General features: G+C 39.9%; 1 protein-coding gene across 3 annotated transcripts in view; it reads right to left on the bottom strand.

Moving 5' to 3' along the window:
• The window catches only part of LOC126506800 (aldo-keto reductase family 1 member C15-like), a 100502-nt gene that overhangs the window by 14491 nt on the left and 63591 nt on the right, over positions 1–22420 (bottom strand). For 2 of the 3 annotated variants that reach the window (XM_050150631.1, XM_050150632.1), the window contains exon 2: positions 16964–17126. In XM_050150631.1, coding sequence (XP_050006588.1) covers positions 16964–16990 — 27 coding nt within the window. In that variant the 5' untranslated portion in view covers positions 16991–17126. Of the gene's footprint in view, positions 1–1240; positions 1373–16963; positions 17127–22420 lie in introns of those variants that run through there. The other variant, XM_050150630.1, reaches the window with a different exon arrangement.

Raw genomic sequence — 22420 nt, 5'->3', positions numbered from 1 at the left:
TACTTTATATCTTGCAAGTCTTCAGTACTAACTTATGAATGGAATGATTGTGGATTCTCAGAGACATTTTTAAAAAGTTTGACTTGCATTCTAAATGTTTATATTTATGCCCATAGATTGATTAGTGCATCTCTCGGTCTTCATCAACGAAGTTTCCTTTTGCCATAAACAATAACTAATACCAGGACCCACAACTATTTGTGTCCAGAAAACAGGTGTTCATGGAGAGTTCACCCATAATTGGGACTTCTATATCTCACCCTTTCTTCAAGAGGCTCAGGGAACATCATGGAAGCGGAGGAAGAAAGAGTGTAAGAACCAGAGATCATGAAACTGGAAACTGCTGTAAAACAGTGTCTTCTGGATGGGATGGGACTGCTTGCTTTCATGAGTCGACAGCAGCTGTTATCAATCCAGTCTACACTGCAGCACGGACAGAGGGTGGGTTGACAAGGACTCACCCTCCAGCTAACCTGCTTCTGACAGTTGATGGCTTCTGGGAAGCTGAAAACCCGTTTACTTCAGGCATGTGCCTACAAGTAGACTGGCCATGTTCTAGTGAATGGCCTCATATTCAAGTGCAGTATTAATTTACTTATTTGGTTATTGAAAAGAGAAAAGAAGAAGAAATGAAGTGGGGAAAGAGAAGTGAGAGTCTGAGAGGAGTTGGAGGTTTGGAATGAGTGGTGCATGTGAACAAAATACATTGCATACCTGTATGAAATTTTATAAACCTGTTCAAATAGTTGAAATTCTCTAACAAATACAACTTCTTCCAAAAAACTCAAAGAAAAACTGTAGTCCAATGTTCCCACTGCTGGCCATTTTCTCCTGTATGCATTGCCCATAGGAATTTCTAACCAAGAGTAGAATGCAGGAGAAGCCTGAGCTTTAGGTGATAAGAATTTAAAAATTAGTAAGATTACTTCCATCAAGGATTCATTATACTCATATATGTAAGTAAATATATAGCAAGCATTGGGATTTGTCCGGAAACAATGTTAATAACAATAATGATAGATAATCCGCCTACGAAATCCTTAACCTCCACATCTCCAGACCTAACATCTCCGCATCTCACCAAGTACCAATACACATCCCCAAGCACGAACAGAAGTAAACGTAGACAGTGAAAGGGAAGCCCGGGTGAATCATCCACCAGCTGCAGGTCTCCTGCCTTCTGAACACACTTCCAGAATACTTAATAGCTAATGCTTTATTTCCCGAGAGGCCCACTTACGCTATCCGAAGCAAACGTGCCAAATCCAAGCACTGGCATCAAGTTTCCATCATTCAGCTTCACTGAATGACTATGTTTGAGATCCATGATGTCCACAACCTAACAAGTCTGAGCCTGGTCTTTTCTTCCTTACTAACCTGAGCTGAGTAAAAGGCAAGGCTCCAGAACTATTTATTTCTGTCAAGATGGGCGGGGCCAAGATTGCAAAGGCTCTAAAAGAAAGCTGGAGTCCATTGAGTCCAATTGATTTCTTATAATTCCTCTATGACTTTTTTTACAGGAAACACACCCAGAAAGTTTATCTATTAAAAGACATTGGCTTTTCAGCTCATAAACAGCAAAGCAAGCCGTGACAATCTGCCCCTGATAATTACACCAGACTTACTCATAAGATTTTGTAAAACTATCATCAAGGTGTTCGTTCCTAAACATGAATTCTGCTAAAAGGCTTATTAATTTCCTCACCCTCTATCTGTTTTATAAATCTTATAAAAATACTTTATAAGATTTATCAAACAGAGCATTTTATCTGAGCCTAAGCACCCAGACAACAAAATTCCTTGGGAATATTCACCTTTAATTTAGTTATCTAAGTATCTTTTTCCTTGTGTTAAGATTTTTATTCAAAATTCACATTCTCTCTATTTTGCTTCTTTAATAATTTCTATTCAAGAAAAACTAGATTAATGTCACACATCAATCTCTGTAATGTTGCCTTTGTTTAAATACTTGTCTAGTTCCAGAATAGCCTGTTCCCCTTCAACTCAGTCACCACCAACCTTATGAATTCTGCTTATTAAGCTCAGCATATGTGCTTGAGTCTTGGATTCTTCTTGACTCTTACAGCCTCATTAGATAAGATCCATCGTGCTTTCCTGTGACACCTTACATTGTTCTAATATCTATCAATGCGGCTCAATAAGCGTGTTGGTCAGTTACACTCTAAATTAATTCAGAGAGTCAGTTAGAATCAGAAAACCCTAAGTAGCATTTTGTCCACTTTCACAGATATGTCACACTTCCTCCTGTTGAAATACTACAACTGGTATTCCACTAGCACTATAATTTATCTTGTTAAATAATAGTCTATTCCTACCTCTTGGCAGAATCAAAATTTTGCCTATTTTATTAATCCTTTTATTGTGTATTCTCCCAACATCTTACCAGATATAAACTTAATGAGTATATACTTTGTCTTTTCTTTGGTTCATCTGTTAACCTCAACAGAAATAAGGTTAACAATCTATGAAAAGCCTTGGCACTAATATAACACAGACCATAGACAAGTAGTGGCCAAGGAAGAAAAGACTCATCCCAGGCACAGAGAAAAACTGAGTTGTCAAGTTAGGCCCATTCTGACAATTGATAGAATGGTATTTGCATCCTTTCTTATGGTGATTTATAATGTTCATTCTATGTGAACAAGAAGCCATCACATAAAATGGATGTAGAATTGATGCCTAGATAGCTTCTATTTTTCTCTTTTCAACTTGGAGATTAAAAAAAATTAACCAGACGAACCAAAGAACCAGAGACACTCTGTTTCCTGTGAGAAATTCCTGATAAATGGCTAGAGGGTAGAAAGGAGTGAATCCCAGTGAAGTCGCACCAATAACCAGGAGAAACATACCATGCTGAAGCACTGCCCTGTGTCATACATAGCCTTATAGAAAAAGATCAGGTGAACAGTGGCTTCTGCCACAGTCAGTCCCTGGAAAATGCTGAGTTAGGGGCCATCAGCAACATTAGGAATTTTACTTAGTCATATAGCTTCAGGAAAGTTGAAAAATCATTGAATGTTGATAAGTATCTCCCCATTTTTAACTTCATTTTGGGTGCCCCTTCTTGTCACTGCTTCCTTGTGGTGCTTATTACTGTATAAAATGCTCTTGTTTTAGCTCATTTTAATTCATTATATGAATTTAAACCATACTTAATAGATATTAAAACTCAAAATATTGGGCTAAGAGTCTCAGAAAAATAAGTATTATGTGTTTTCTGTCACTGTGGTTCTTAGATTTTTTTAATGCAGATATATAATGCTGTGTGTATATGTTTCTACATGTTTATTCTAAACATACAATAAATACACATACAAAAACTTAGCTAAAACAAAGATTTTAAAAACCAGACTAAGAGTTACAGCTTTCCCTTGAGTCATGACATAGGTCTGGATGTTTCTTTAGAGAAACGTGAGTTTCTTCCGTTCCTTGAGCTTCTGAGAGCTTCTGTGGCCAGGCATGACATTCCTGTGAAGGAAAGCTTGTGGTCCAGGGAAGCATTTTAGCCACCATAACAAGCCCAGCAGCCCAGCAGCCTATCGAATGATAATGCCGATGCTGAATAAGACAGCTAAGCTACTCTAAGCGGGAAAGAGAGCTATAGAGAGGCATGCTAAACACTTTCACAAAGTCAGAGTGAGTCAGCAGTAGTCGGGACTTTATTTACACAGGTCACTTTACTCAGGTGCTAAGAAACTGTTGGATACTAGGAAGATTAAATTTTGATAATGTTATTGACTTGAGCACAATAAAAGACTATGAGTCACCAAGAGTACATTAGTTCCTTATAAAGGAATGGAAGCAAATCACTCCTCCTTGGTGTCATTTAACCAAGAGCAGGCCCAAACTGGGACTCTCTGCTTTGCATTCCCTGTGCCTTTCCACCCCCTGTCCATCTGGTGTCTGAGTCTAACTCTGTGCCTGTCTGAAGGCCATCTTGTGACTCTGTCCCTGTCATGTTATCTTTGCCTGTGCCTGTCTGTCTGTCTGTGCCTGTTCATCACATGGGGAAGGAAGGAAAGACACTATCTGAAATTTTTAGTGAAGTTTTATACTTTTGGTTGTGGGCCTAGCCTTCAACGGCTGAGACATCTCTCCAGCCCTAATGCAGTTTTAAAAAGAATGAAGTCGCTGACTCCAGCTGCCCACAAGTGATCCAGATAACAAGCAGTGCTCAAACATCATTGGTTACCAAACAAAATCTATGTGCTGTGTTCAACATTTATGCTTGATATTTAATTTGGAAGATTGCTTTCAACCTCTAGTTTTGCTGTTTTCAGCAAATAATTTTCAGAACACATATTAATTGGTCTGTGAAAGGGGCATGAGAAAGTACTAAATTTAAGATTACAGCTAAACATTAGTTTAGATTGTAAAATTAAAGTTGATTATATGATAAATACCTGATAAGTAAGGTTGGTTCTCACATTATTCTATTAAAGGCACAGAAAAAAAAAAAAAACAGGGTAAGTACACAGGAGCAACAATCATAATTCTTAAGTGACCTTATAACTATAGTTAATAACAAATTAACCAAATGAGGTCCAGCAAAAGTTGAGTCTCTTAGATTGTAAGAAAGAGTTTCATAATATTGCAAATCCACAGTTAATAATCTCAGAGACAAATAGTATAAGTTTTTTTTCACTTATGACTCCTAGATTTTACATATCTATATTAAATCATTACATGTGTATGTATATATTTCTGTGGCATGAAAAGAAAAGTAAAACATTCAGGGAGTCAAAGAAGACTTATGGGGGAGAAAGGAATGAAAAAAAGGAGAGAGGGAGTTTGAGAAAATATTCTCAATATAAAATATATACATGTTGAAGAATGTAAAGTAGTTAAAATAGTATTAAAAGAAAACAGGCTAAGAGAAACAACTTTCCTTTCGTGTAGCAAAACCCTGTGTATCCAGTTCTCTGCTCAATATGTCAACCTTTTCCTATCAGGCATGTCTTTTACATATTTGCTCTATTAACGGTGTAGCTTGTTATCCACCTGCTCCTCCTCTTTCCTTCTCCCTTCTCCTAACAAGTGCTGAGTTCTCCAGTCCACTTACCCTGTTGTTTAATCTAACCCCGATAAAACCATTTTCAGATTTGCCCCTTGGAACCTCGTAATAAGATCAAGGACCTACAAACCTGCAGCCTGTTTCCATGGTGACAATGATAACAGTGAAAGAGGCCTGTACTGTCAGTTCTTAAAAGTTTCCTCTTCAGTCTCCCCAAACCATATGAAAGTCTCTGGTCACTGTCCAAAACCTGTAGTCATGTTGATTTCCAGGAGTCACAGGTCTGACCTGTAAACACCTTTATGACAAAGGGCTAAACTCCACACCAAGTAATGGCAAGCCTCACTGGATTAGCGTCCTCCAAATAAGGGCACTGATCTGTGGAAAAAGTCTCACTGTAGATCACAGGATTATAGGGATAACTATAAGGAATGGTTTTCAACAAGTGGTGATAATGATAAGTCCTTCAAAGGCCTTGCTGAAGCAGAATTAATATTTAACCAACCACACTTTGATTAAGACTGCTAATACATCTACTTCTCTCCAACTGCCACAGCACTTTCTCTGTTTAAACCTAAACCTCACATCAGTACCCAGAATCCACATTTGGGGTTGGTCACTAGACCCCTTTATCTGTTGTTATCCCCAATGAGACAAGGGTTGATAAATCTACATCCTTTGCTGTGTGCTATGAATCATCTTTCACTGATGCATTGCAGTAGTCTTCTGGGTATCCCTCAGCAGGGGTTTGCCTTTGCTTGGGTAATAATACTGATATAAGTGAACTATGATCCTAAAGGATGGGAGAGATTAACAATGGGTAGTGGGAATCAAAGCGGGATAATCAGTTAACAAGCTAGAGGTAAGAAAAGAACAAAATCCCATACACATTCCTGAATGTGTTAAAACCTTCATTCAAATCCTATCAGGACTCATAAGTGCCAGGAAGACCCTCCCAGAAATCAAGAATCCACAAGTACTTAATCTTACAAATTACTTTCACATTCTAAGTCTATCCATTTTGTCCTCCTTTCTATAATTGTCCTACTTCTAGTTGTAGGCTGCTGCCTCTGGGGTGGTCCCAGCCCAAGAGGCTGGATTTGTTTTCTCACTCAAACACAAGTTAAGGAATTTCTTGCTCTTCATTTATCTCCAGAATCTGTATGACAAATTTCTGACAAATTTCCAGGCCCACAGCAAATTTAAGATGCACAGAAAAAAACATGTTTACTTCCTCTGTGTCTCCAAGAAGGTTCATGTCATTCCTGGGTGTCTGGACCCTAGAACTGACCTCTGAACAGGTCCCCAGAAGCTATTGAATAGGACGTCCTGCTGATCACAGATGCCGGAGTTGTTGCTGAAAGGAAGTTTTGATTGTTTTGTATTAGAATTCTTTTCATTCTTTATGTATGGGTGTTCTGTGTACCACATGCATGCCTGGTACTTGAGAAGCCCAGAAGAGGGTATCAGACACATTGGGCTGGAGTTACATATGTAACATAAGGGTACTGGGAATTGCCGTGGGATCCTCTGTAAGAGAAGCTGCCAGGACCCACAGATATGAGTCCATTTCACCTTGACTAAAGGTCAGAGAGTTTGAGCTTATTCTTGCGCTCTCAAAGTTGCTGAAAACAGGTGTGGTAAATTAGTATTTTGAGTATAGTAGTGGATCTACTCCACCTTGACCAAAGGTCACAGAATTCAAATCTATACCTGCTCTTTCAAGGAGATTGGCAGTTTCCAGGGAGTGGCTACCTGTATCCCTTGGACTAGTCCTTGTATCATGTTAATGAAGTCTGTTGTGCCCCCCCCCCTTGCCTTTTGGAGTGGAGTATATAAGCATGTGGAAAATAAAAATAGGCAATTTGGTATTCACTGAATTTCCCTCCCAGAGCTGTTCTGTGTTTCTGTCTTTTATATCTCTGACATCTCTGTTCCTTTTGCTTAATAATTCTAATCCTCACACTCCTACCCTGGAACGTGAGAATTTCGTCGAGACTGGACCCCGACAGATGTCGCCATCAGATGTGGCCCCACTGTATGGCTGCAACAGATGACACCCCAAGTGGCACCTATGATGAGAGATGAGGTCTCTAACCTGCTAAGCCATCTCTCAAGCACCAGGAGTATTTGTACAGGTGCTTTATTCCCATTTTGTTTGGTTGTATACAGAGTCTTGACACAGTAGCAGTCTGTTCCTGAATTCATGATCCTCCTGCCTCAGAGGTCTGAGGGCTGGAATTGTAGGTGTAACAATGCCATAACCATTATAGCAATGTGTTTTCTATTTAATCTATCTTATCCTTTCATTCTTGAGAATCTTCAGAAAGAGGATGGTTTCCTACAATGATGAGGAGGATTTTTAACGTCCTATGTTGTCTATGAAGCAAAGATGGCATGCTCAAACTAACAGGAGGCTCTAAATATGCTAACTAGAAAGCAGTGAGAAAATTGTGGTAATCAGATAGAAACCAAACTCATAAACAAGTGCTGCACCAGTAATGCTCCCTGGGTTTAAATTTTGGTTGGTTCCAATGCCTCCTTATTATGGGGGATATTTAGAAAAATCAGATTCATAGTCCAAGCAAAAAGAACTTTACCAGGTATGGTAGCACAAACCTATCACGTCATCAGTGAAGAGTTGGAGGACCATCACCCCAAGCTTGAAGATACCTTGGTCTATCTTGTGTCAAAATAACAAAATAAAAAGAAAAAAAAGGAAGAAAAAAGAGAGGAAAAAAAGAAGAAAAAGAAAGACAGATTGGAAATATCTCATTATTTAAGAGCACTGTTGCACAATCATGAGGACCAGAGTTTAGATTCTAGCACCCATATAACTAGTCGTGTGTCCTGTGCACACCTGTGATTCAAACTCTACAAGGGCAGAGTATTGTGGAATATTGTGGCATTTCAATTGTATTTGAATAAATAAAGCTTGTCTGAAGATCTCAGAGTAAAACAACCCCATTGTTCTCGAATCCAGTCTCATTCTGAGATTCCTGGGGGCAGGATAGTCGTTTTGGACTGAGGTTGAGATAAGAGCCAATGGCTGGCTACTTTCCTTTTCTGGTCCTCAGGTTGAACCCAATTTCTCATGCTGAGCTTTTATTAATTGTGCTTTAGTAGAGACAGAATTGCTAGAGCTCACTGTCTTCCACCTTAGCAGCGAAAATGTGAGCCCCAAGTCCAGGTTGAGACCCGGCCTCAAAGGTCAGAATGAGGAGAATGCCCCGAGCCCTCTTTTAGCCTCCCTAGACATATACATTCCTATAGATTGTGTATACACAAGAATCAGGCAAGAATCAGAAAGAAAGAAAGAAGTGAGAACAAGAAAGGGCTGGGGAGAAAGAGAGAAAGAGTGAAGAGAAAAAGAGGAGGGGGGATTGTTTGAGCAACGATTAACAACATTTTCCATGAAGTTTAGTCAAAAAACAAAAAACCTTATTTCAGGGGAAAAGAGCAAAGCAAATCAATCAATTTGTGTGTGTGTTCCCATTGAAGCTGGAAAGTGATTCTAGGTTTAATAAATATTTGAAAGTTAGAAAAATTTAACTGACTTGAATTCCTGGTAAAGCACGGAACTCCCGAACAGAGTCTCACAAGAAATTATAATTTTATGAAAACAAAATTATAAGACTTAACAAACTAGACTTTTGCTGTTGTTGATAAAGAAACCTTGTTGTCAAATAGTTCTGCAACTGGGTGCCTCCCCCAGGGACTTATCATTAGCCCAGCTGCTATCAGGCAACCCATAACCCTGTGATAAGGATTATGTACTCTGACTTCCTCTTTTCAGCCCACCATTCTAAATTCACATAGAAGCTGCACACAATGTGCAAAGACATTAATGGCTCAATAATCTTTCTTTCCATTTTAAAAGCTTAAAACACCTGATGAATCTTTTAACATTTCAGTAATGGTTAGTTCTATGCATTCACTAACATAAGACAAAAAAATTGCTGTAGGATTAAACTTCCAAAAAGTGCCGTTTTGTTTTGTTTTGTTTTGTTTTGAGACAAGGTCTCAATAGCTCCTGCTGGTCTCAAACTCATTATATAAACAAAGATGACCTTGAGTTTCTGATCCCGGCTTCATTTCCAGAGTACTAGGGTCACAGGCATGTTCTACCATATTGGTTTTTGCTGACCTGGACTGTATCCCCAGTATATGTTAGTTTAATAAAATACAATAAATAGTTAAATAAAATAAATAAATAGTGGGTTGAGCTTTATTATAATGATCTGCTCAGAGGTAAGAGAGAAGGCAGTGAAGGGAGATTCACTTCTGGTTGCCTCAGTCTACATGTCCTTGCCATTGTCTCACTCTGCCTTGTTCTCTGTTCAAACCCTTTGTGCCCCTAATTCCCAAGATCTGAAATTGGTATCCCCTGTAGGGATAAGCCCTTGTGAACGAGAATCTGGGTGATTGCCCAGGTAGTCTGTTGTCTCTGTCATTTATGGCACGTTTTGGATATCTCTCATTTGTTAAGTAATATTTATTCCCTTCTCGGATCTTTGACGGAGTTGAAGATTATATAATTGTAATTACTCTCTACATTATTTAGACTCCTTGAGATAGAATGTCTGGCAAAACTTTTGTTCTCAATATTGTTTGTTATATCTATTATTTATTATTATTGTTTATAGTTGTATTTAGGTTAGTTCTGTCTTATTTAGACAAAAAGAGGGAGATGTAGGGATAAGCCCTCCCCTTGGGGGCGGGCTGCCCTCGGGCGTATGTTTACTGATAAATTGGGCGTGCAGACGCTGCGCGCCCCTTCCTGCCTGGACTGGGTACTCCGCTGGAACCTTGGTTTCGTGAGTCTGGTTTTGTCATTAAACTTGTTCAAATACCTATTATCATTGGTCTTCATTAATCCAACCGCCACAATCCCCTAACTTATCAAAATTCTAGTCCTTGAACAAATAAGATTCCTCATCCTAACTCTAGAATCACAAATTTTAGGGTTTCAAACAGCAAATAGTCAAGACCTCAGTCTGGTAATGAATCTGGGCACAATCCTTTGAATCAAGGATCTGCAACAAAACCAATGTTGTAGCAGTGAAGAAGAGGGAAGAGTGGTCCACATGCTCAGGTCAGTAAGCATGGCTGAACTTCCCATTGAGAACTGGAGGAAGAGGAGGGTAGTCTCCTAATGACGCTAAAAGTTATTATAGGTGGATGGTGGTACTCAATTGCAGTTTTCTTTTGCCTAATGGAGCCTTCAGTTTCCTTCTTCTTGATGCTGGATAAACTTAAAGATAAACTCTCCTGCCAACCCATAAAACTACCATTTACAAAGGTAGAAAATCAATAGACTAAGTGGTGGGTGTAGCTCAGTTGGAGAGTGACAACACAAAGGCCAATGGTTGACTGCCAGCATTGCATAAAACTGGTGTGACGTCTGCCAATCATCTTAGCATTCCTGAAGTAGAGATAATGAATATCAGGTGTTCAAGGCCATCGTGAGCTTTGTAGTGAGTTTGAAACCATCCTTGATTACCTGAGACCCTATCCTAAAAGGGGAGGCAGTGAAAAGAGAAAAAAGGGAGGAAGGATGGAGAGAGGGAGAAAGAGAGTGGAAAAAAGGAATAGAGAAAGACAAAGAACAAACCAAGGAATAAATAAAAGAGGAAGGTTTGTTCTGGGCATAGTGGCTCATTTCTGCAATCCAACTTCTCGAAAAGCTGAGGCAAGAGAATCACTGGGAATTTGAGGTTCTAGACCATGCTAATCTACTAAGTGAAATCCTATCTCAAAAAGAAAAAAAAATTAGGAAAAGTAAAGAGAAAAAAATTAAACCACTTCTGTTCTCATCAAATGAAATCTAAACCAGCTACAAGCTGCACACAGCAGAGCTGCTACTTAAAAAAAAGTCACAGAGGCTCTATGGGCTAGTGTTCCTGGTACCAAACAGTCCTCTGTAGGCTACCAAGAGAGAAATGTCAGCAACAACACAGCTATGAACTCTCCAATTTACAATAGTACTGCCTACAAAATAACACAAGTTACATGGTGACAGTAAGCAAACCTGTGGTAGTAACTAACCAATATCCGATTTGATTTAGTGCCCACTCCATAATATGCAGGCCCTACCCAGTGCTGCCTAGGTAACTAAGAACCTGAGACTGATTAGCACAGGGGTCTAGGGTAAAACCAAATACTACTGCTCTTCTGAGGGTACACAGCGATTAAATGACTCTTAATGACATTCTGCCATGCTGATAGATCAGTGTCTTGCTCAGCCATTAATAGAGAAACCTGCTCCTGCAATGGTTGGGAACAAATGCAAAGACCCACAGCCAGATATTATGTAGAGAGTGAGCAACCTCAGAACACTCGGCCCTTCACAGGATATGGCCATCAAATCCCTCCCTCTGTGAACCCTGCAGGAAAGGAGGCAGAAAGAATAGGCATTGAGGACACCAAAGAAACAAGGCCTTTTAAACACAGCATAACCTATGCACATGTGAACTCACAGAGACTGTGGCAGCATTTCCAGGGCCTATATGTTTCTGTGCCAGATGGGGTCCTAGAGCTGAAAGAAGGAGACAGAATCCCCTATCTGTAGATAGACATTTCTGTCCTGCAATCCACTCTCAAGTAACCACACAAGGGCTTAAAATTAAATATAAATGCTCAGTCAATAGCCCAGGCTTATTACTAACTATTACATTTTCAATTAACCCATATTTTTCGACTTTGACACATGGCTTGGTGTTTTTTTTTTCTCAGTACAGCGTGCCCATCTTGTTTCTCTCTGCCTCTGCTCATGACTTCTGTTTCTGCCTTCCTTATTCCCAGCATTCTTTGTGTGACCCCGCCCCTTATCCTGTCCAGCTATTGGCCAGTCAGACTTTTTATTAAACCAACCGCAATGTCATATATTCATACAGTGTAAATGAATAGTACACATCCATTCCTAACCCTGAAACTATCTCTAATTGATAACCACTTGCAAATAAAAATTTAGATTCCTCCGTGGTAGTCTCACTGGAGAAATACACTTTTTTCTTTTTGCTTTTGGTTTTTCAGGACAGGGTTTCTCTGTGTAGCTCTGGCTGTCCTGGACCCTACTCTAGATCAGGCTAGCCTCAAACTCAGAGATCTGGTTAGGTTACCCCTGCCAGGGTTGGGATCAAATGTGTTATAATTTTAAAAACAGTAAGGTACACAAGAGAGACGACAAATGCCATCATGTGATAGAATCAAATAGAGAGATTTTTGGGAGGAAGGAAGGACACAAAGGCCTGTCGACCTCTTTGGAGGAGAGGTGGGAACGAGGTGGGGAACAGGTGTAGCAGCCATAGGACCTGGGCTTGCCAGGGTACTGCCTGAATACTGAAAAGCACATGCATATATCCTGCCAGGTCCTCAAGGGTAGGCCAGTACCCGTGCCTGAATGCTAACATTCTTCCCTTTTGTTTTATTATAAAAAGGTGGGTAATGGATAGCAAGCAGGGTGGGAAACGATGGTGCCAGGTTCTCAGGACTGCATCGTGCTGACTTGGGATGAAGTGGGTTGGGGAAGTTGGGCGTCCAGGTCAAAAGCAGCAGAAGGTGTGAGTGAAGAAGCTGTCATTCTGGAGACCTCAGGCAACTAACTATTCCTTGAGGGAGATGAGAAGGCAGGTACCTAGGAGAAAAAAATAGACTGTTGTTGTTGCCCCCGTGAGTGGGGCTAGCCATGGGAAGAGTGATAAGTGCTAGAAAATATGAAAAAGACAAGTGTCTCGGTAGTGCAGACAAGGCAAGGGTGAAGGAGCGAGATATGAAAGTAGATATGCCCCGCGTTGGGACATCTTGGAAAACCAAGTTTCAGTTGCTGGGTAAGTGCCCGCTTGAGCCTGGAGAGGTGGTTCCAGCAGTAAAGTCTTGGGAACTTAAGGGGATGGCATACCAAATTGAGGGATGATACGTTAGAGGAGTACAGGAGCCATCGTATCTACTGCCTCTCTGGATGTGGGAACTATCTCTGTCTATCTTGTAGAAGTGACAACAAGTTAGGAGATAGCACTTTTTATGAGTGGGCACGTGGGTGAAGTTAACCTGCCAGTATTCGCCTGGCTGGCACACTCAGACTGGCTTATGTGGAGGACCGCCTGGGGGTTGGCCTTGGCACAAGTCTGGCAGGAGGGATGGACCTGTGCAGGAACCAACAGGTGTCTGTAAACAACAGAAACAGATTTATATCTTGCTGTCATAGCAAACGGCTAGAAATTGAAGAAACTCCTAAAAACTGATAGTCAGTGTGCTATCAATTTATCAAAACAGCATTCATCAGTGCTAAAATCTTTGAACCTCTGAAGTTATGCCTGAAACCAGTTTATTCTGTACTATGAAGTCTGTGAATAAGGCAACCCTGTCTGTACTTTTAACAGGAAACTTTCTAAAGCTATCAAGGTGCTTGTAACCCTGGGGTTGGGCAGGAGATCTGTAAAACTGGCAAGTCTATTAATATCCTGGTCAACAAACACGGTCAGATCTGAGAAGAATGAGTAAAGGAGCAGACAGGTTTCCAGGCACCTAGGTAGTTCCAAGCCACTCTGTGGTCGTTAGGGGACAGGTCCCAGAGGCGGCACTTGTTCACCTGCCAACCCAGAAGATCGGGCAGATTTTTGTGGTATAGATATTTGGGGAGATGGGTCTACGTTTCTTAGCAGTGTGGGACAATCGATCCTCCGTGGCTCCACATATTCTTAGTATGGACAGGATCTCAGCAGTAGTTAAATGCGTAAAACGGCTTTTCATTGAAGTCTCACCAAAAAAAAAAAAAAAAAAAAAAAGGTACAGTGACCTATGGATTTTGTCCATAAAAGCATCAACAACACATATCTCAAAGCTACGCAGATGGTAGTCCTGATCAAATTCCATCTTGGTCAGTGTTTAAATTTTTAAGCTAATTTTTTAACTTTACTTCCTCATAGATACACCCCTGCCAGGGTTTTGCACCGCTGTTGAGATTATACCACAGGTCTATCTACATGAGGAGTAAGAAGCAGAGATACTCCTTCCTTTACTGGTAGAAACAGGACTTGTCTGTCATCTCCCTTGGCTCTGCTGGGGCTACAACAACTGCCATCGATTAAGATACATCATCAGGCTGGGGATGATCAGACAGACTCGTCAGACAATGACATCCACTCCAGGGACAGATGAGCTCTCTTTCTGGGGTTGTACTCCAAAACAGAAGAGCACTGGACCCCATAACTGCTGACACGGGGGGACTTGCTTGGTATTGGAGAATGATGCTTCTATGTAGATGAATCAAATGTGGTTGGAACTTAAGTCAATATCAACCAAAAACTCCACAAACACTTGCTCTCAAAATTCCAGCCTAGGGAGCAACTTAGCTGGCTCCATACCTGTTGTTTTCCTGGCTCTTACCCTTTATCAGTGCTCTGATGCTGTTTAATTTTACCCCCTACTTTATTCAGCTCCTCTGGTGACAGATCACCACCATTGCTAACATTATCACCACTCAGGTTTTGGTTCACTACCAGACCCTGAGCCTTCCATCATAGATGACAGGTTCCTCAAGGCTTCTGATGACACCTCTCCCTTATAAAATAAAACAGGGGGAGATGTTGGGAGGCCATGCTGATCAGAGGTTACAGTCTACCATAACCAGGCAGCTTTTTCCAAGCTTGGCAACAGGAAGGATGCACTCCCCAGCAAGACTTCCTACTCTCTACCTGCCCTTATTTGGAGAATGCGTCTAGGCTCCATGCCTGATTTATCTCAAGGATGACCCTTGATGTAGTTTCCTGCAAATGCTCTTCCCCTGCAAACCACACGGTAATTAAGAAATATGCTCTAGCTCTTTTCATAGGACCGTGCTGCTACTGTCCCAGCTTTATGATAAGACCATGTTGTTTAATGCAAATTAGGTGATTACCCTGCTTATGGCCACCAATCCTTCTTTCCCAATATCTAGAATAAAGCTGAGTCGTCTCCCATTGCCCAAAATTTCTCAAGCAAGCACTTTCAGGTGGCCTTAAAGATGGCAACAGTCTTTATCCACCATGCTAATCTTTCTGAGAACAATTATTGCACTGCCAACCATGGCAGATAACAACGTGCAACTCTACTCTCTCTGACAACAGTCTTCTGTGGAATTCTGCTTATCTTTTATGGTTGTAGACTTTGGGGAAACTGGACCCATGGCCAGACTAAAGGAAAAAATATCAGTATGATCCTGTTTTAGGTCAAGTGAGAGGTGATTAAACATAGAAATTATGGGGAAGAATAAGGCACACGGAGAGCATAGGTGTGGACTTTTAAAGAACACATTTACTTAAGATTTGGAACCATATTACCATGTTGGTGACTCTCGAGGTGCATCTCAAAGGATTGCTAGAAAATTTCTGTCTTTTCTTTCTTTCATCTTTATAAGTGAGATTTTAGGGTAATTCTGGAAGTGTATTGAATGGTATTATAGTCTAAAAGTAAGAGCCATTGGGAATGAAAAAAGGAGTTAGATCACGTCTTCTAACTATTAAGGGATGTTTCTCATGAGAAGCCTAGAAAATTACAGATTTAAAGCCTTAAGCAAATGTTGCCATGTTGGAGCTCTTGACTCTCAGCTGATGAGAGGATTAAGCCATACTCCTGGGAAAGGTAATCCTTTTCCTCCTCTGACTCATACTTCCTTTCTACTTCAAGAGCAACATGGGCTTCAGCCTTGAAAGAAATTTTCTAAGCCACTCTAAGCATTCTAAAGAAATATTGGATATGGCCAGTGGGCTGTTAACTCTAATTCTCCTGGAGATGTTCTCTTGGTATAACTGTGGCCCTCCCATTGCACACTCAGCTAACAGGGAAAGGTCTGGAGAATGAACCTCAAGTATGAGACTAGATGAAAAAACTGCATCTGTGTCAAACATCCACACACTAGTTGTCATTTGGGCTGAATAAGACACCATGATGATGAAGACAATGTTATGGATTAAGAACCAAAATTATGTAGTGCTCTCGTAGTTCCTCTCAATGGACCCTTGCGATCTCTGTATCTAAATTAACATTCTCACATCAATTAGATAAAACTCTTAGAAAATACAGTTAGGTTCCACTACATGCGCTAGACCATGTATTTCTTTTGTTCTGTGACAATGTAAGTACACATAACTTTTTCTGTTGTTGCTAAGCCAGGCACCTTTTGGGACAAACTCGTATGTTAACACACTTTAAAAGTATCCTTCTCTTGTTTGTGTTTTGCTGTTGTTGTTTGTCAGCTAAAATATTTTAGAGTAAGCTGTTGCCATAGGAGCGGCAGGGCTGCGTCCCCGGCACCCGGCTGCCCGCATGGCTAGCTTATGCCCGAAATAATTACACGGAAACTGTATTCTATTAAATACTGCCTGGCCCGGCTAGTTCCAGCTTCTTATTGGCTAGCTCTTACATATTGTTCTAACCCATTTCTAATATTTTGTGCAGCCCACGAGCTGGCTTACCAGGGAGGATCTTAACCTGCGTCTGTCTGGAGCGGGAGAATCATGGCGACTCCTTCACTAAGCTTCTTTTTCCCAGCATTCTCTTCTGTCTACTCCGCCTACCTAATTTTCTGTCCTATGAGGGCCGAGGCAGTTTCTTTATTATTAACCAATCAAAGCAACAGATAAGATACAAGACCCACCTCCATCAGTAAGCTAATCAGGACAGTCATACTTGTCTTTATGATTCATGGTGAGTGTGTCTAAAATTGTCCTTTCTTGCCTGGTTAGCCTTTGATACATATGTTCTGTGATCTTGAGTTTGCTGGATTAATTTCTTTATTGTTTTATATTAGTATGCAAAGTAGATGGAGGTGAAGGAGACAGAGTAGAGTGGGAAGGTCACCTATAACCAAGTGTATATGAGGATTGTGTTTTATACAATCTGAAGTTGTACACAATCCCTTCTTGCGCAAGTGTGATCACATGTTTATACCTGAGGTCCAACTCCTACCACCGTCATCTGCCATGATGCATCCTAGCCATGCAGTCCATATCAGAATTAAACCAAAGTGGGCTCCATCCTTTTGAATCTTCATAACAAGTGGTTTCATCCAACAATTGGCATGCCAACATGGCGAACAAAATCCATGTAAAACCTGAGAAAACATAAAAAGAACAAAAAAACAGAGTTAAGCATGGTTTGGTGGTGGCATTTTCTTGGATGGGCTCTGTTCGCTAGAGGTGGCAGAGGCATGGCTCCTTTGGAAGAGGATTTTCTGTTTCCACCATGGGGGGGGGGCACACGGTTTTGAAATGCAGCTTCCTGGCCCATGCTGCCATCACAAACTCTGGCTATGGAGCATTTTAATGGCATTTGTGGGTCTGGGGGGGTTGTGTACCCACTTGGGGTTGGGTGGAAAGTAGTTGAGACCATGCCTCTGGCTTGGTGCTCCCTGCCTGGGCAGGCAGCAGGATCAGGTCTACTAGGCTTACACAGGTGGGAGAGTATGGCAGATTCCCGCTGCCACACACCAAGATAGTTCCAGGCCACACAGTGCGCTGCAGGCCATATTTAGCTATTACTCAAATAAAAAGGGTTTATGTGCTGCACACTCATTCTCAGAGTTAAAGTGCTGAGCATGGCTTCTACCTGGTGGCTCCAGAGCCTCCATCATTTTAAAAGTGGAGAGAGGTGAGCCAGCATCCAGAGCAGCTGCAACCAAACTGCTTAACATTTTCAAAGCACTTCAAGACAGAAAATAATTACAAATATGCAATAAAGACAAATCCAGATGAGTCATAGTGTTGAATAAATGTATATAGGTTTGGAAGAGAGAAAAAAGAGTATAAAGAGTAATAAATAAAGTTGATGCTTTTTTACTAAAACGGTAAAGTCTTTAAAGAGTCAGAGTACAGTCAGTCATAGATTAAAAGAAAAATAAGCCACGTAAAAACGGAAAATTCACAGAGAGTCTGAATTATGTATGTTATTGTGTTTTCTTTGAATTTTTTGACTGTGACGGAGCTAAATACAGAGAAAGCCATTTCATTGTATGTACTGCTATGTTAACCCAATGTAAAAGTATCTTGATTCCAAAATTTGAGTCTAAGGATATGTTGCTTTAGAAAAAAAGTTCTTCTTTTGTTTTCACAGAAAATGAGAACCTGTGGATTGCTTCCAGACCAATATGGTTTGATGGAACAAGACCCCCTGAAAGGTTGCTGTAAACACCCCCACAAAGAAAATACTTCACCCAATAAATAGCAGGAAGAAGTTTGGACAGAACTGTGCCCATATTCCCAAATGTTGTTTGTAAATGTTTCTTTACATTTAAAGGGGGATATGCTATAGAAATTGATACTTTGCATTTGTATGGATCTTGCTCTATTGATACAAATTTAAGGTCAATTTTGTTATGTGTATATGTATTTCTGATATTGATTAAGGAATTGTTTTTGTGTAGCTCATTTAAAAATTAATAATTAAGAAATATAAGTTAATAGATACTCATCATAGTTAAGCTTATAGTCATGTTGGTTAGATTTTCTAAACGTATAGAGATATATTTCAGTTAAATAAGTATTCTTCAAATCTTTCAAAGACCTTCAGAATATGGCATTTAAAATGTTTAAGAACGTAAGACTTTTCATGATGGTGAGACACATCTGCTTGTGGCAGTACCAAACTACTTTAAGAGGATGATGGGCATTGAAGAGGCTCCTTATGGAGTTGGTTAGCCATTTGAGCAAGAAACTGCTCTTGCCTGGACTGCTTCACTGGACATGCAGGACCCACAAAGAAATGGCTGCTGAACTTGCCTAAAGGTGAAATGATCCTTCGAGCTTCCTGCTTAATGAAAGAGTCTTTGAGACATTCTGCAGGATACAGAAGAAAGTGACTGAAATTTCCTACTTCATGGAAAAGTCTATTGGATACTATGGGTCTGTAGGCTGAAGATGGATGCCCCAACAGTACAGAAGAACTTTGGGTAGCTGTCTAGGTAGCGAGATGTCTCTGTTATTTCTAGAGTTTTGGAAGTTGCTTACACTGCACTTCCTGTTTACTTAGGTAATATTATATCCTTCTGGAGTCTTTGATGGAATTGAAGAATAGATCGATATTTATAGTTTTCCTTAGTTATGATAAAAGTTAAAATAAATATTGTAAGTGTAATTCTTGCTTGATAACTGTTTTGTTATATGTAATTTTACTATGTTAAAGTTAAAACCTTCCTTTATATTTAAACAGAAAAGGGGAGGTAATGTGGGATTTCCCTCTGTATGCTGTGATTACCATTAATGAATAAAAAACTGCTTTGGACCTATAGCAAGGCAAAACTTTGGTAGGCAGGGAAAGCTAGGCTGTATGCTGGGAGGAAGAAGGGTAGAGTCAGAGGAGGAACACCATGGATCTGCTGCAGGAGATACATATTTTGAAACTTTGCTGGTAGGCCACAACCTCGTAGTGATATACAGATTAATAGAAATGGGTTAAACTAAGAATGAAGAGTTAGCCAAGAAGAAGCTAGATCGAATGAGCCAAGCAGTGATTTAATTAATACAGTTTCTGTGTGATTATTTAGATTCTGGGCAGTCAGGACAAACAAGTGGTTCCTTGCAATATCAGATGAATAAAAAGTTAGCTGTCTCTAGTGTTTTTTATAGCAATGAAAAGCTAACTAATAATTCTTTATCACAGAATCTTCTTCATTGTCTTTCTTTGAGAAACCACACTACCTAAAGTCTGTATTTCTCTGTTCCCCTACTTTATCTTGCTCCATTCACGCCCTCTTCTGTCTCCCTTGAAAGACAGAACTGGAAAACAACTGTTAACAAGAGTTGCCAGACTTCGTGAGTACAGAGTGAAACACTCAGAGCAATCTACCACTCTCAGCACTTCTTCCAATCTGCACAGAGGGAAATCCTTACAGATTTTCTACCAAGGACTACCAGATGGAGTGACAGGATAAGGAATAACCACTTTCCCAAAGCAACCAAAGGAAGAAAGAGCATGTTGGCCTTTCATTATCAGGCTGCATCTTTATAAGCCAGGATTATTTTTAAGTATTTCTGGAGAAAAAATAATATTATTTTCTGGAAAACCTAAATGCATTGGATGAAGTCAAAAAAAACTCTCAAAGAGTTTTGACCACAGAAAAGATGGATAGTTCTACAATTCTCAAAGAAATTATAACCTCAGATTCTGGGAGAATTGTCAAAATTTCACAGGGATACAATCTAAAGCACCAACCCAATTCACCCTAAGCAAATAGGGATTCTGTGACGCAGAAAGACCAACTTTTTTGAATAACCCATTCCATTCTTACTTCCCCAACCCATATGAAGAGAGCAGAAAAAGAGATAATCTTCCAGAGTTTTGTAAATGTATGAAAAGTCATGTACCCAGTGGACCACTTCTTCAGGAAGGTCCCACCTTACCTAGTATCATCCATCCCTTCTCACTAGTAGAACCATATGATAAAAGTTATCAAAACAAATCATCCATTTGTTGTGTCAGAGATCTTAGGATCTAACATTTCCTAGAAAATTCATCCCAGACCCCTAGGTGATTCTCAGTCCAATCAAGGTAACAAATAACTTTCCAAAGGTTACAACCTTTTAGTGACTAGATGCCTCTCCCAAAAACAAAAAGAGGAAAAATAAGAAAGAAGTTCCAGATGGAGAACCTCGATTCCAATCCATAGATGTGAAATCTTCAGGATGCTGTGCTATTACCACTATCTTTAGTCACACAAATGATAGTGGTCTGTGTTTGCTGCTTCACTCTTTTCTGCTAGTCTACAAGGGGGAAAGCAAGGAGTACAGAAGGAATGAGGCAGAATTTAAAATACTCTGAATCAAGGGGAATGGGAAAATATTCCAATTAAACACACTTGAAGGCTTGGATGCAGCTCAATTGTATAGAAAGCATGCCTCATACAAACGAAGTCCTGGATTTTGTCCCTAGCACCATATAAATAGGATATAGTAGTATATACCTATACTCTCAGCACTTGAAAGGTAGAGGTAGAAGGATCAGAAGTTTAAGGTCATTATCAGCCACAGAGCAAGTTCAAGGCTAGCCTAGGATACATGAGATCAAATATCCAAATAAATATATATGTATATTATGTATAAATAAATATAAACTTGAATAAACTTTGGATATAAAAACTTTGACAATTAGGATCCATTATCACACATGTCATACATCAAGTATTGCTACACCAATATTCACTGTATCTTGTATTATATAACTATAAAATAAATAATCTAGAAATATATTCTATGCTATGATTTCAATATGTCCTCCAAATGCCACGTATTAGAAACTCTATCTCCCCTGAAACTGCATTAGGAAACAGAACTCTTAGGAAGAATTTACACCATGAGAGCTCTGCTCACATGTATAGATCCATGCTACTACATGACAAGCCAACAACATTGACCTCTCTCATCTGATCTTCCACCAGGTAAAAAACAGTGTTACCCATCTCTAAAGGATGCAAGGTTCAAGGCACAATCTTGAAAGAAGAGAGACCAGGCCCTCACTAGACACTAACCCTGCTAACACCTTGTTCTTGGCCTTTCCAGCCTCTGAAAAGGAGACATCTATTCAGCTTGTTATACATGACTCAAGCTGCAGTGTTCCTTCACAGCAGTACATGATTGACTGAAACACTCCACCAGGTGAAGGATTTTGTAGGGTAAAATGGACAACTGGAGCAGAAAACCATCCAATCACTGACCACCCTGACTCTGAACCAAGAGTCAGAGAAAGAAACACACCCTGTATTTGAGACCCGGGCTGGGGAAAGAAACATCTTTATACCTGTGATTACACTCAGGAAACACCTAGACAAGCCACAATGTTAGACCCCTATTTAAAATCACATCTTTAAACTCTGTAAGCCACTATCACAGGTCCTGGGCATTAGGTCTGGATATTTTTGAAGATAATGACTTAGCCAATTACAAATAATCAAATTACAGGAAGTCTGAGATAAAGCTCATAAATAATTTTCTTCTATTGTCCCACAGGACAAGACAAATGGGTTATTGAAGTCCAGATGGACCATGTTATAAATCCCAAGTGTTGAAAAGAAATTAGAGAAAGGCATCTATTCTAAACCACAGAGTTTACAGATGAAAAACATAAATGAAATACTATTAAATTCCATGTTATAGGAAGTTCATTAGGATTATATGCAGTAATAATAAAGTCATTACAGTCATTATGAGAGCAAAAAAAAAGAGTAAAATTATGTCCAGTATCCTTTATGCACTTCAATCACCTTGAGATTCTGTAAATGCTACCTTGTTGGTATTGATTATTATATTTGCTAAGGCCAGGATGTTGAAATAACTTTCTCAACACAAGCTAAACAATAAAACAACCAGAACTAACTCTCTGAACTTCTGAATTCTCAACACTTCAAAAACCCAAAGT

This window comes from Alexandromys fortis, unplaced genomic scaffold (assembly GCF_014885135.2).
Source record: "Alexandromys fortis isolate MF-2015 unplaced genomic scaffold, M_Fortis_MF-2015_v1.1 scaffold_69, whole genome shotgun sequence".
NCBI classification, from domain to species: domain Eukaryota; kingdom Metazoa; phylum Chordata; class Mammalia; order Rodentia; family Cricetidae; genus Alexandromys; species Alexandromys fortis.
This window is presented reverse-complemented; position numbering and strand designations above follow the sequence as displayed.